We start from the raw sequence: 15,667 nt of genomic DNA, 5'->3' as shown, positions 1-15,667 counted from the left end.
TTGATTACTACTGTAACTGTGGAGCCCTTATCTCTGATTGCCAGAACCCACAATATTTTATAAAGCATTATATCACTAATGTATCTTAATACTTTTGAATTATTTGTATATGTGCTGCTGGTTATATACAAAATAATGATTTAAGACTGAAAACATAAGTCACCCTGCAACAAATTATGAAGAAAATACATGGAAGGATCAGTCCGATACTAAGTGACCCTTACTGCATTCATCCACTTTACCTTGCTATATTTCAGTCCCTGGCCTACCACACGCTCCGTGTTCTGATCACTTAGGATGTGTCTACACTGTGACTGGACATCCTTGGCTAGCCTGGGTCAACTGATTTGGGCTTGTGAGGCTTGGGCTAAAGAGCTGTTTAATTGCGGTGTAGATGTTCGGGTTCCAGAGCTCAAGCTCCAGCCCGAGCCGAACGTCTACACTTCAATTAAGCAGATCCTTGGCCTGAGCCCAAGTCCGCTGTCCCAGGCAAGCCGTTGGTTTTTAATTGCACTGTAGACAAATCCTTATTCATCACCAAAAACTAAACCAAACATTTTCTGTTCTGCCATTGTGAGGTCATCAGACTAACATTCTAAAATCTGTTACACTTCTAACACTGTCTGTTGCTAAGGGCTGTTTTATAGTTTCATAGAATAATATTTTTTTATGTTGTTTCTGTTCCCAGAAGTTGTTCATGGAAAATAAACAAAGTTGGTACAATTCTGTATCCCATGGCTGCTAAAAGTTAGTATAGTATAGATAGCCAATTTGAAATTGGAAACACTTGATATTTGTTAGGAAATAGTTGTTTGACCCCGTCTTAGTGCTGATTTTTTGTTTGCTGATTTTTTGTGTTTCAGGGTACTTTGGCTAGCAGCCTGTTAGATTGTTGTACTTTGAAATATTGTTGCTGATCTGGTAGGCTATCGTATTTATTAATCTTTTTGTCTTCTCTTTCCACCATCCGTACCCCTTTTGAAGTTGAGGAAATCATAGAGCAAGCAGACTACCTATATGGGAGTGGAGAAACCAAACAGCTCTATCAGTTGCTGACCCAGCACAAAAACAGGTATTTCACTGTATTGAATATCCCCACATGAAGCGCTCCTTTATCAGTTCATGTTAACTAATACAGTAAATATGATAGCACTGAGCACCCAGCTTGCACCTTTTTGCAGTAAGAGAGAAAATCTCCTGAATTTTCTTCCCTTTCAATGTAGAAGGAAGGACCTGGTTCATAGTCGGGCTCAGTTTGGGCAGCAGAGGGTTGGCACTCTGATAGCTTTTTCATTGGCACAGGGCCCCTGAGAATAATGTTCTTATAAGAAAGTTGATGGGCACTCCTCCTGCTTTCCCTAGTATATGTTAGAAGGTTAAATACAGACTCTAGTGTGCAAGTATTCTAGTAGAGATGTGGGACAGAGCAGTAGTATTGCTTCATCCTAATCCCCTAGCAAGTGAATGGCAGCTCTGTGGGCTTGGAAGAGGCGGGGGGTGTCACTGTGTTACAGAGCTGACAATGTGTTTGCTACTGTACAAAACACACCTGCTGGCCATAGGCAAATAGAAATTTTGCCAGCATGAGTGGACTGAGTCGGTTCTGACTCCTTTGCTAGAGGGGAGGGAGAAAGAAGAGAACAGAGCGGTTCAAGTGTCCCAGTTCCTGTAACAGAAGTACAGGGAACAGAGCAGACTTTGAACCTCTTGCTCTTTTTCAGTAAGAGAAGGAGGTGCTAGAAAGCAGAGTGGTAGGACCATCCGTTCTTTTGTGCTAGGGGTGAAGGAGGAGCAGAGAGGCTTGGACCTGAGAGGAGAGGGAGCAGAGTGGCCCATAGGGAGAAAGGAGTCACGTAAAGAAAAGGGGTGGGTGGGAGGGAGAAGATTTCGCTAATGGGGGAGAGGGGGACACTTAGGGCACGTCTTCACTACCCGCCGAATCGGCGGGTAGCAATCGATCTATTGGGGATCAACTTATCGCGTCTAGTGAAGACGCGATAAAATCGATCCCTGATCGCTCTGCCGTCGACTCCGGAAATCCACCGCAGCAAGAGGCGGAAGCGGAGTCGACGGCGGAGCGGCAGCGGTCGACTCGCCGCCGTCCTCACAGCCAGGTAAGTCGACCTAAAATACGCAACTTCAGCTACGCTATTCACGTAGCTGAAGTTGCGTATCTTAGGTCGACCCCCCCCCGTAGTGTAGACCTAGCCTTAGAATTCACTAATGGAAGCTAGAGGAGTGGGAAAAGACAACCAGTACACCTCTACCGCGATATAACGCGACCCGATATAACACGAATTCGGATATAACGCAGTAAAGCAGCGCTCTGGGGGGTGGGGCTGCGCACTCCGGCAGATCAAACCAAGTTCAATATAACATGGTTTCACCTATAACGCAGTAAGATTTTTTGGCTCCCGCGGGCAGCGTTATATCAAGGTAGAGGTGTATTTATGTATTATTAAATCAGGGAAAGAGCCCACACCTCATGTATTGAGGCAAAAATTCTCCCAACTCTAGGAGCATTCCTGCTCTTTTTCACAGTACTGCTCAGCAGCTCTTTTCTTCTTACTTTTATTTCGCTTCTGCCAAGGAAGGGGTTCTTGACCACAGAGAGTATTACTCCTGCCCATATGACTTAGTTGGACAAAAAGAAAAAAAAAACATTGTGCAGACTGGGACAGGACCATGTAAAGGAAAAAGCAGATTACCCTCTGAGGTTTTTCTTTAGAATGCCCTCCTTCAGGGGAAGGGGTGGCTGGCTGGCCGGCCATCTTTTTCTTGTGGATTAGATGTACCCCGGGGCTTTATGGAGGAAACTTGAGAGCTGGGCTGGGTTGTTTCCACCCCATCAGAAGGGGAAAGGAGTGGTCCCAGAGAAACACCAAGTCATAAGGAAGCTGAAAATTCCCTTAGGAGGAGGCACGTAGGCACAAAAATTATAGGAACAGCTTGGAGACTGAGTCACTTAGTTCTATGCTAGGTCAGTACCTAGAGCAGAACTATCCAGTAAACAGATTAGTAATGCCATATTTAATACCTTGCCCGAAAAACATTTTGTATTGAGGTTCTAAACTTAACTATCATTTGTTTGACAATGTGTTAGAAACTGCCTGTTTTTTGACACCCAGCATTCCTATTTCTAGATTCAGCTTCTCTACCCACAGTCTCACAATAATCGCTGACTTTTGAAACGTTCATAAATTGTTATTTAATCTTAGAGTTCAAAATACAAAACTTTAGGCAGCATATCAGAACAGAGGAATTGTATTTAACTAACTCATTGATTAGAGATCTGCCATCTTTGTAAAATGCAGTGAATACCAATGGCACAATAAAAATCTGTGTATATGCAGTCAGCTGACATAGTAACTCAGGGTATGTCTACACTACGAAATTAGGTCGAATTTATAGAAGCCGGTTTTATAGAAATCAGTTTTATACAGTCGATTGTGTGTGTCCCCACATAAAATGCTCTAAGTGCATTAAGTCGGCGGACTGCGTCCACAGTACCGAGGCTAGCGTCGACTTCCGGAGCGTTGCACTGTGGGTAGCTATCCCACAGTTCCCGCAGTCTCCGCCGCCCATTGGAATTCTGGGTTGAGATCCAATGCCTGATGATGCAAAAACACTGTCGCGGGGGGTTCTGGGTACATGTCGTCAGGCCCCTCCCCCTCCGTCAGAGCAATGGCAGACAATCGATTCGCGCCTTTTTACCTGGGTTACCTGTGCAGACAACATACCACGGTAAGCATGGAGCCCGCTCAGCTCACTGTCACCATATGTCATCTGGGTGCCGGCAGACGTCGTATTGCATTGCTACACAGTAGCAGCTAAATTGCCTTTTGGCAGTAGACGGTGCAGTCTGACTGGTAGCTGTCATCGGCTATCTGGGTCCTGGCAGACGTGGGGCTGCATTGCTATACAGCAGCAGCTCCTTGCCTTTTGGCAGTGGATGGTGTATTACGATTGATATCCATCATCATCATATTCCTCAGTGAGTTCGGTCAGAGGCACCTGGGCAGACATATTTTGTCTCCTGGAGACTAAGTCCTGCTGGCAGTCCTATTGAACTGTCTTGACGATGATGGCTAGCAGTCATAATACAGCATTTTCTGCCAAGCACCCAGAAGATGCCGATGGCTATCAGTCATGCTGCACCGTCTGCTGCCAGCTTAAGATGTAAAAAATAGATGGACCAGATTTGTTCTGTATTCATTTGCTTCCCCCTCCCTCCATGAAATCAACGGCCTGCTAAACCCAGGGTTTTGAGTTCAATCTTTGGGGGGGCCATTCTGTGTGACAGTTATTTGTGTTTCTCCCTGATGCACAGCCACCTTTGTTGATTTTAATTCCCTGTAAGCCATGTCGTCACTCGCCCCTCCCTCCCTCCCTCCGTCAGACAATAGTTTCGCGCCTTTTTTCAGCCCAGATGCCATAGCACTGGGATCATGGAGCCCGCTCAGATCACCGCGGCAATTATGAGCACTATGAACACCACGCTCATTGTCCTGGAGTATATGCAGAGCCAGAACATGCCAAAGCAAAACCGGGCGAGGAGGCGATTGCAGTGCGGCGACGAGAGTGATGAGGAAATTGACATGGACATAGACCTGTCACAAAGTACAGGCCCCAGCAATGTGCAAATCATGGTGTTACTGGGGCAGGTTCATGGCATGGAACGCCGATTCTGGGCTCAGGAAACAAGCACAGACTGGTGGGACCGCATCATGTTGCAGGTGTGGGACGATTCCCAGTGGCTGCGAAATTTTCGCATGCGTAAGGGCACTTTCATGGAACTTTGTGACTTGCTTTCCCCTGCCCTGAAGCGCCACAATACCAGGATGAGAGCAGCCCTCACAGTTGAGAAGCGAGTGGCGATAGCCCTGTGGAAGCTTGCAACGCCAGACAGCTACCGGTCAGTCGGGAATCAATTTGGAGTGGGCAAATCTACTGTGGGAGCTGCTGTGATCCAAGTAGCCAACGCAATCAAAGACCTGCTGCTATCAAGGGTAGTGACTCTGGGAAACGTGCAGGTCATAGTGGATGGCTTTGCTGCAATGGGATTCCCAAACTGTGGTGGGGCGATAGACGGAATCCATATCCCTATCTTGTCACCGAAGCACCAAGCCACCGAGTACATAAACCGCAAGGGGTACTTTTCAATGCTGCTGCAAGCCCTGGTGGATCACAAGGGACGTTTCACTAACATCAACGTGGGATGGCTGGGAAAGGTACATCATGCTCGCGTCTTCAGGAACTCTGGTCTGTTTCAAAAGCTGGAGGAAGGGACTTTCTTCCCGGACCAGAAAATAACCGTTGGGGATGTTGAAATGCCTATTGTTATCTTTGGGGACCCAGCCTACCCCTTAATGCCATGGCTTATGAAGCCGTACACAGGCAGCCTGGACAGTAGTCAGGACCTGTTCAACTATAGGCTGAGCAAGTGCCGAATGGTGGTGGAATGTGCATTTGGACGTTTAAAAGCGCATTGGTGCAGTTTACTGACTCGGATAGACCTCAGCGAAGCCAATATTCCAACTGTTGTTGCTGCTTGCTGTGTGCTCCACAATATCTGTGAGAGTAAGGGGGAGACATTTATGGCAGGGTGGGAGGTTGAGGCAAATCGCCTGGCCGCTGATTACGCGCAGCCAGACACCAGGGCGGTTAGAAGAGTACAGCAGGGCACAGTGCGCATCAAAGAAGCTTTGAAAACCAGTTTTGTGACTGGCCAGGCTACGGTGTGAAACTTCTGTTTGTTTCTTCTTGATGAACCCTCCGCCCCCCGCCCCCCGTCCGGTTCACTCTACTTCCCTGTAAACTAACCACCCTCCCCTCCCCCCTTCGAGCACCGCTTGCAGAGGCAATAAAGTCATTGTTATTTCACATTCATGCATTCTTTATTAATTCATCACACAACTAGGGGGATAACTGCCAAGGTAGCCCGGGAGGGGTGGGGGAGGAGGGAAGGAAAAGGACACACTGCAGTTTAAAACTTTAAAACTTTAACACTTATTGAAGGCCAGCCTTCTGATGCTCGGGCAATCATCTGGGGTGGAGTGACTGGGTGGCCGGCGGCCCCCCCACCGCGTTCTTGGGCGTCTGGGTGAGGAGGCTATGGAACTTGGGGAGGAGGGCTGTTGGTTACACAGGGGCTGTAGCGGCGGTCTCTGCTCCTGCTGCCTTTCCTGCAGCTCAACCATACGCTGGAGCATATCAGTTTGATGCTCCAGCAGCCGGAGCATCGACTTTTGCCTTCTGTCAGCAAGCTGACGCCACCTATCCTCTTCAGCCTGCCACTTGCTCTCTTCAGCCCGCCACCTCTCCTCTCGTTCATAGTGTGCTTTTTTGCACTCTGACATTGACTGCCTCCACGCATTCTGCTGTGCTCTGTCAGCGTGGGAGGACATCTGGAGCTCCGAGAACATATCCCGAGTCCGCCGTTTTCTCCTTCTAATCTTCACTAGCCTCTGTGAAGGAGAAACATTTGCAGCTGGTGGAGGAGAAGGGAGAGATGGTTAAAAAAGACACATTTTAGAGAACAATGGGTACACTCTTTCACGTTAAATTTTGCTGTTCACATTACAGAGCACATGTGCTTTCGTTACAAGGTCGCATTTTTCCTCTTATATTGAGGGCCTGCCGGTTTGGTGTAAGAGATCACTCACGCAGTGCCAGGCAACAGATTTCGGCTTGCAGGCAGCCATGGTAAGCCACAGTCTTTTGGCTTTTTTAACCTTCTTAACATGTGGGAATGGTTTCAAACAGTAGCGCCCTCATTTCCCATACCAAGCACCCGTTGGGTTGGCTATTTAAAATGGGTTTGCAATGTAAAAGGAGGGGCTGCGGTTTCCGGGTTAACATGCAGCACAAACCCAACTACCCCCTCCTCCCCAAATTCTCTGGGATGATCACTTCACCCCTCCCCCCCACCCCGTAGCTAACAGCGGGGAACATTTCTGTTCAGCCGAGCAGGAACGGGCACCTCTGAATGTCCCCTTAATAAAATCACCCCGTTTCAGCCAGGTGACCGTGAATGATATCACTCTCCTGAGGATAACAAAGAGAGATAAGGAATGGATGTTGTCTGTATGCCAGCAAACACCGGGACCATACGCTGCCATGCTTTGTTATGCAATGATTCCAGACTACGTGCTACTGGCCTGGCGTGGTAAAGTGTCCTACCATGGCGGACGGGATAAGGCAGGCCTCCCCAGAAACCTTTTGCAAAGGCTTTGGGAGTACATTAAGGAGAGCTTTCTGGAGATGTCTCTGGAGGATTTCCGCTCCGTCCCCATACATGTTAACAGACTTTTCCAGTAGCTGTACTGGCCGCGATTGCCAGGACAAATTAACCATTAATCATTAAACACGCTTGCTTTTAAACCATGTGTAATATTTACAAAGGTACACTCACCAGAGGTCCCTTGTATGCCCTCAGGGTCTGGGAGCATGCCTTGGGTGAGTTCAGGGGTTACGGGTTCCAGGTCCAGGGTGATAAACATATCCTGGCTGTTGGGGAAACCGGTTTCTCCGCTTCCTTGCTGTAAGCTTTCTTCATTGTCTTCATCATCATCTTCCTCGTACCCCGAACCCGCTTCCCTGTTGCGTGATTCTCCATTGATGGAGTCAAAGCACACGGTTGGGGTAGTGGTGGCTGCACCCCCCTAGCATGGCATGCAGCTCCGCGTAGAAGCGGCATGTTTGCGGCTCTGCCCCGGAACTTCTGTTTGCCTCTCTGACTTTGTGGTAGGCTTGCCTTAGCTCCTTAATTTTCACGCGGCACTGCTGTGCGTCCCTGTTATGGCCTCTGTCCTTCATGGCCTTTGAGACTTTTTCTAATATTTTGCCATTTCGTTTACTGCTACGGAGTTCAGCTAGCACTGATAATCTCCCCATATGGCGAGCAGATCCCGTACCTCCCATTCTGTCCATGCTGAGCTCTTTTGTGATCCTGGGACTGCATCATGGTTACCTGTGCTGATGAGCTTTGCGTGGTGACCTGTGCTCGCCACGCTGGGCAAACAGGAAATGAAATTCAAAAGTTCGCGGGGCTTTTCCTGTCTACCTGGTCAGTGCATCTGAGTTGAGAGTGCTGGCCAGAGCGGTCACAATGAAGCACTGTGGGATAGCTCCCGGAGGCCAATAACGTCGAATTCCGTCCACACTACCCCAAATCCGACCCGCAAAGGCCGATTTTAGCGCTAATCCCCTCGTCGGAGGTGGAGTAAAGAAACCGGTTTAAAGGGCCCTTTACGTCGAAAAAAAGGGCTTCGTCGTGTGGACGTGTCCAGGCTTAATTCGATTTAACTCTGCTAAATTTGACCTAAACTCGTAGTGTAGACCAGGCCTTATAAAGCCTTTCTAATGTTTGTCATTTTGCTGTGTTAGAGAGTATTTTTCCCATTTAGTTATTGATAACACCTATAAGGGGAATCATAACTCTCCATACTCAGAGGAGCAACATAGGTGCCAGAATTCTGTTCTTAGATAGTGATTAAGAAATATACAAAAATAAAAGTACACATCTTTTTCTCATTAAAGACATCAACTATACTTTTACATAGTCCCAATTTTGTGTTTCATAAATATGGCTGGCATTCCAGTAAACTATGAAGGTTGCATCAGAGTTGGTTGAATGAGCTGAACAGGACATCTGTCTTGTTCTTAAATTATTGTGTTATTCCTTCTCTTATAAATGGTTTCTTATATTTTCAATCTGTGCTGTTTCCCACCTTTTATATTATCACATGCTCCCATTGTATCCAGTGCTCACTGAAGTTAACTAGGAACCCACTATTAAATGAGCAAGCTCATTGTGAGGTCACATGCTTAGGAAGAGTCTGTCACTGCCTGCAGTGCTGTTCAATTGTAGGGAAATAATGATCGATATGGAGAGTAGCTGAATAAGAACAATAATAGGTATGAAAGGTTACCATGTTTATTACAATGTAATATGACTTCAAAGGTTTCTGGTAGGTGCTTTTTGTGTGTTTAAAATATTTCTTCTGGGTAGTTATCTACTAGGGAGTTGTCAGGAGGTTGACTTGTGGTAGCAGTTACTAAGATAACTCATATGTATAAAAACTGATTTATGTGACATTTGCTCTCACTTTGCTTTTGGCCTCTTTGACGTGTGCAGGTATTAACATCAGGAAATAAGTGTGAATTGTCACTGGGGTTGAAACAGGTTTTTTTCCCCTATAATTTTCTCATTTCTTAAAAATGGTCATATTATGTATTGGGGCGGGGAGAGGCACTTTAGACCTTTGGAAAACTGGGGCTTCAGAGAAGTCAGGAATATGCATAATAATAATCACAACTAGAAAGCGAACAAGAATCACATAATCAGTATGCACTATTATTTGTATAGTATCACCAGTGAACAAGACACTTCACAATAAGTGCACGGTGTCTAACATAATAGAGTTCTCTTCTTCAAGCAATTTATAGTCTAAAGTCACAGCCTGTACAATGCAACACAGCAATGCAAAGTAATGAGTGATACTAAGTTTGGAATGCTTTGTGGAACAGGTTTTTAAGAATTTTTTTAAAGAAAGGGATGAATGGTATGAAGGAGGTGAGGGGACTGTTATAAGAATTTGAGACAGCATGAAAGATAGCACAAAGGCTACAGTGGGTAAAGGAGATGGAGAACAGTTTGAAATGAAGTGCATGGTGAGAGTAGAAGGGGATGGGTGTGCATAAGAAGATATATAGGCAGAGTGGAATTATGGAAGCTTTTGAAAGTATAGCATCTAATTGCAAATCTGATACAAAGAACAGGGGAAGCTAGAGTAGATACTCAAGTAGGTGGGGTAACGTGGTCAGAATGGAGGATAATCTTGACAGCTACGTTTTGGATGGCCTGAGTTAGGAAAAGGGAAGGCCAGCAAGAAACAGGTTATGTTAGGTTTTAAAGATAATTGCACAGATTGTATATTTGTTTATTTAAACCATTAAGTGCATACTACTGTAAATAAAGTGCATATGTTGAATCTGAGTAGTTATACGAAGGGTAAATACTGCTATTCTGAGGGGAGCAGGTTTTAAAGGTTGTATGTGCAGATCATGGGGCCATATAAGTACCAGGCCCTTAGAATAAAAATTTTTAAAAAATCCAAATTTAATTTTCACTCTTTGTATTTGTTGTTTTCACTCTTGGTTTTAGTCAGTTTCACTTGCACAGTGCTGCAATGTTTTGAGTTCTAACCCTGTAGGAAACTGTTTACATGACACAATCTTTCCACTGAAAGTTTTTAACAAAGGACTGAAACATTTTTATTTTGAACTTTTGCAAGTGCTTATATTACAATACCTATAAGATATGCTGCTGAAACCAACTGAATATTGGAAAATATATAGTTTGGGTCAGAAATAAATGTTGCTTTCTTTATTTTCCTTCCTGTCTCTTTAGCTTTAGCTAAATGGTGCTATATGTGAATTTGCATCAATTTAAAAAAAAGAAAAGCTGCTTCTTATGGAGCCAATAGGAGTATTGCTTCACAGATCAAAAGAGTGTTGCCAAAATTTCTTCAGCAAATCCGCTGTGACTGAGATCTCGTATTTGTTGGATTCAGCCTTTCGTTGCATGTGGTATAGAATTACACATAGTACAATATTACGTTAATGCTAAGCTGAGCTGTGTAGTAAGTGATTGATTTAAGACCTGCACTTGCTTTGTAGACAATACAAGTCTTAATCATTAATATTTCTGTTATGTTTATAACTAGTGAGGATGTGGAGATACTATGGCGTCTAGCGCGGGCCTCACGTGATCTAGCCCAACTTAGTAGCACCTCTGCAGAGGAGAAAAAGCAACTGGTTTATGAAGCTCTTGAATATGCAAAGAAGGCACTGGAGAAAAATGAATCAAGTTTTGCAGTACACAAGGTGAGCCATTCAAAGTAATTTAATTGAAATTTTGCTATACATTATCCTGACATCTGGCAGTAGAAACAGGAGTGACTGTGATTCTGCTGTGACCTTTACAGCTGTAAGGTTATCTGGCAAATTTGTATGCTGCTTTCTTCAACGCACAATTTGTTAATTTTTTAGTTGAGACCCAGGAGAATTTGATGGCAGCTTTCTAAGAGGACCAGCACTTGGATTCTTGCAGATTAAATCAAACTCTCATATGCAGAAAATGACTGTTTACAGGACCACAGAGGCAGCTCTGTCTACAGGACCACAGAGGCAGCTGATTGGTCAGAGTTCTTGGTGCCTGAACTATTTCCCCTTTATCAGCCTGGAAAGTGCATCACAGATCCATTCTGTTTCCTCTGTGCCATGGTAGTGACTCTGCTGCAAGTTCCTACGGTTCCTGGGTCTGTCCTCCTTTTCTTCTCCTGTTCCTCTTCTCTCCTCAGTAGCAGCAGACCCAGACCTTAGCAGAGGAGTAACTAAGTACAATCAGTGTTGCTGCCAATGCAAGTTAGTGATAGTGAGGCACTGGCTCCTCCCATGGCTGCGGTCAGCTGTGATGAGGGAAGGTTCCTCGCACCATTTAAATTATCCATTATAATTACAGTTCTCGTAAGCAAACAATAGTGTTAATTAATCAACACTTTAATAAATACATGCTTTAAAATTTGAGTAATATTGTTCTGATCATTTGGTGATGATAATTTTATTTTAATTAGAGCTATTACATATTCTTTTAATGACCTGTTTTGTTTTGAATTTAGTGGTATGCAATCTGCATCAGTGATGTTGGAGATTATGAAGGAATCAAGACTAAAATTGCAAATGCATATGTTATCAAGGAACACTTCCAGGTATTGTAAATAAGCATTTTTTTAGTATGATAGCATCACTATATTTCATTTTCGAACAATGAATCATAGAATATTAGGGTTGGAAGAGACCTCAGGAGGTCATCTAGTCCAACCTCCTGCTCAAAGCAGGACCAACACCAACTAAATCATCCCAGCCAGGGCTTTGTCAAGCCGGGCTTTAAAAACCTCTAAGGATGGAGATTACACCACCTCCCTTGGTAACCCATTCCAGTGCTTTACCACCCTTCTAGTGAAATAGTATTTCCTAATATCCAACCTAGACCTCCCCCACTGCAACTTGAGACCATTACTCCTGTTCTGTCAACTGCCACCACTGAGAACAGCCGAGCTCCATCCTCTTTGGAACCCCCCTTCAGGTAGTTGAAGGCTGATCCCCCCTCACTCTTCTCTTCTGCAAACTAAATAACCCAGTTCCCTCAGCCGCTCCTCGTAAGTCATGTGCCTCAGCCCCCTTATAATTTTTGTTGCTCTCCACTGGACAATGCTCAAACCACTGAGCTATCCCTACACCACTTCTTTCTAAAAGTTGCAGCAAGGCCCTACTGTGCATCTTCCAGGAACACATAGTGGTGTCTGTCACGTTATGGGATGCAATCCAGACCAGTGAGCGGTTGTGTCACCACCTTTCCTGTAACTCTGGGTGCCTGAGATGCCCTGCTGCTGTGGTTCATGACCTGAATGTTAGCACACAAGCATGCAGGTCAAATGAAAAGAATATCTTTGTGTAGCTGTGAGCATTGTGTTCTTCAGTTGCTTTCCATTAAGATAAAAAATGTCTGAATAGAAGGTGAGGACTGTTGAACCCTATATGAGCTTCTGAAACTAGCAGAGTATATATAGGCTTGAGCTTTGCTATTGCGAAGTGAGTATATCATCTTAGAATGGTCTTTGGCTGCTGAGTATTGTCATGGGCTCTTTCAGTGCAAATTGCAGCTACTGAAGGCCAAATATTGGAGAAAATACAGCTCAGTAAAGACCTGCTGAGTCTTCACGTGATTTTACTTTCTCTCAGAAGCTGTATCAAAATCTTAACATACTGACATGATCAACCACTTGAAAAAAGCCAGCTGGCTTATTAGACATAAAGATAAGGAGCTCAGACTAGATTGTGAATACCAAATACTGTACCTCCCTGCGGTTGTTTGCATTTCACACAGATGAAATAGCAGGGGACAACTATGGGTGCATTTTTTTGGTGTTCTTAAGCCAGATCTGGTGAAACAACCTTTTACATCTTTTCTTTTTCTTGCTAGAAGGCCATTGAACTCAATCCTAAAGATGCTACCTCAATTCACCTTATGGGCATTTGGTAAGACTGATTATTTCTTCAAACCAGAGTTAGCTTGTGACAAAAAAGAAAAGAAAATGTTTGAGCAATGTTAAATGACTTGCAGAAATTTGTAGAGCAGCTAAATGGCTTGAAATCCACTCATGAAAATCTTTTGAAAATTGTCCTGAGTTATTTGAAAGAATCTGGCTATCCAAGTTTTAATATAACTCAGAAGATGAAACTATCTGCTCAGTGACCTTGTTTTAGTTCTAGTTCATTGGAATACAGAAGAATAAGTTGTAGACTTCAGTTTATTTTCACAGCAGGCACCAGAAATTGAGGACACTATTAATAGTGTTTCTGAGTGTCTGCCTCAGAGGTGTTGGGAGAGTCAAACCCGTAGTGCCTTTTACCACTGACTTCAAAAGAGCCAGAATTTAAAATTTAAATGTATACTATGATATGTGTACTGGTGCTTTCGAAGACTGGTGTGAGGGCAGATAGTACAGATTGATATTCTTAAACAAAAAGCTTACACTGTCATGCTATCTAAATATGCTATTACATTTTTAAGAACTCTCTGAATTTTTATTTACTTTAGCATTAATATGAGTCTGAAAATGTAGATGGAATGAGAATCAATCTGATTGTCACTGCCCATTACTGATGAATGGGAGGTGAAGAGCTGGGAATTTAACTTTAGTACAAACACCACATGTTATGCAGAAGCACCTTGGCTGGACATCTGGCACCTTTTCTCTGTCAGTGAGTGTGTGAGCACTAGATGCATCAGTCAGAGGAAAGCATATGAGAGAGAAGCTGTGAAGGAGAGAGAGAGAGAGAGCTAGCCTGGGAAATACAGGAGACAGAAAAAATCCATTCTACCAGTAAAATCGGGGCCAGCCGTGACCTGTATAACCACATGGGGGCTCCCTTTTCCCATTCCCATTGTCTCATTGCTTTTTCTGAAATGTTCTCACATGGTATCGAAAGCTTGTGGCATGTTTTGAGTCCAGATGCAGCACTTCCTCCTCCTTTTTGCAGATCTGTCAGAGAGCCCAAAGCCACTTCAGCCCTGTACAAGAAATCTTTAGAATGCCATAGTATGTCTACACTGAAAAAACCCACCAGTGGCAGTGAGTCACAGCCTGGGTCAGCTGACTTAGGCTCACGCTACTGAGTTAAAAGTACCAGTATAGACATTTCTGCTGGAGTGGGAGCCTGGGATCCGAGATCCACCCTTGTTACAGTGTCTCAGAGTCCAGGCTCCAGCCTGATCAGGAACATCTATACTGTTATTTTTAGTCCCACAGCATGAGCACCACAAACCAGAGTCAGTTGACCCAGGCTCGGAGACTCGCTGCCAAGTCTGGGTTTGTTTTTTTATTTTTCTGTGTAGAAGTACCCACAGAAGATGGTGAAAATGAAGAGGATAAGAATGGATTTGTAGAATCAGTTCCAAGTTCCACCAACTGCTCCTTGCTATGGCTTTATTTCTGGTCTCCCTTGGCAACCTAAAGCTCCAGCTTTCCCTGCTTGTCTTTCCTAAGTAACAGCCTGTCTGCACCACTAGCTCCAAAGTAGCCTGACTTCCTGGAATAGTCTGAGAACTTATTTTTCTAGGAGCAGAGGCAGCAACTGTTGCCACCCAGCACTCTGGGGGAGCCTACGGACCAGCTCTGAGGCAGCCTCTTGTCGTTCCGATGTCTAGAAGGGGTAGGGAATGCCCAGCTAGAACCCCATGAACCCGACTCAGTTGACCCAGGAAAACTGTAGGGAAAAGCTGAGAAGAGGGAATTGTGTGTCACTACTTGGGTAGTGAAGTGCTACCAAGTTGTATAGTTTTTGAAATGTTCTGAGAATTGGGAGTCCCTACATTCCTATCACAGATTTGGGATTAAAAATCTCAATCAATTATTGGATCAGTTCCTTCCTCTCGCTCCCCTTCTGTTTCGTCCTGCACTGGCATTGCGAGTGTTTGCCAATAGCATTCTACCAAGGCTTTGCTACTGTACACCATTTGGGTGTCTGCTTTTCAACACTCAGGCTTTAATAAGTTTCTAGACCTTTACCACATCTGTTCCCTCCCCATCCCCCAGAAATCAGGCTGCATATACATATGAGGAATTTCAAACATTGTTTTCTTAGCAAATCAAGGCTAATTGTGAATTCAAATGTGTTTCTGGAATATGGTGTTACAAACGTTATCAGTATCACATATGCTTCACTTTACTTGTTTAAAACTCTACAAATATTAATCCTTACAGTTTCCCCATAAGCAAGTAATGACTATTTCCATTTTGCAAATGGGGAAACTGAGGTAGGGAACAGGGACTTAGCCAACTGGCAGAGCCAGGATTAGAACTCAGAAGTTTGACTCACACTCCTGTGCTCATGACTGTAGAACATGTAGGCTCTCAAGAGTATTATTGTTTTGGGGTTTTTTTAATTAAGTAATCAAGAGGAGCAAGCTAATGTTTAGGTCAGGGTGTCATTATTCAGTTTTATATGGTTATTACAAAAATTTTCAAACGCACAAATGCATACAGTATATGGTTGAATCACTACAGTACAAGTCATAAGGCTGGATCTGGTTGGAGTG

General features: G+C 44.3%; 1 protein-coding gene across 1 annotated transcript in view; it reads left to right on the top strand.

Moving 5' to 3' along the window:
• The window catches only part of RMDN1 (regulator of microtubule dynamics 1), a 32,676-nt gene that overhangs the window by 7,701 nt on the left and 9,308 nt on the right, over positions 1-15,667 (top strand). Inside the window, exons 3-6 of the mRNA XM_024206069.3 lie at positions 985-1,072; positions 10,731-10,890; positions 11,685-11,774; positions 13,049-13,104. Coding sequence (XP_024061837.1) covers positions 985-1,072; positions 10,731-10,890; positions 11,685-11,774; positions 13,049-13,104 — 394 coding nt within the window. The remainder of the gene's footprint in view (positions 1-984; positions 1,073-10,730; positions 10,891-11,684; positions 11,775-13,048; positions 13,105-15,667) is intronic.

This window comes from Terrapene carolina, unplaced genomic scaffold, assembly GCF_002925995.2.
Source record: "Terrapene carolina triunguis isolate 2854851 unplaced genomic scaffold, T_m_triunguis-2.0 Scaffold58, whole genome shotgun sequence".
NCBI lineage: Eukaryota > Metazoa > Chordata > Testudines > Emydidae > Terrapene > Terrapene triunguis.
The sequence above is the reverse complement of the archived record's forward strand: the minus strand, read 5'-3'. Positions and strand labels throughout refer to the sequence as shown.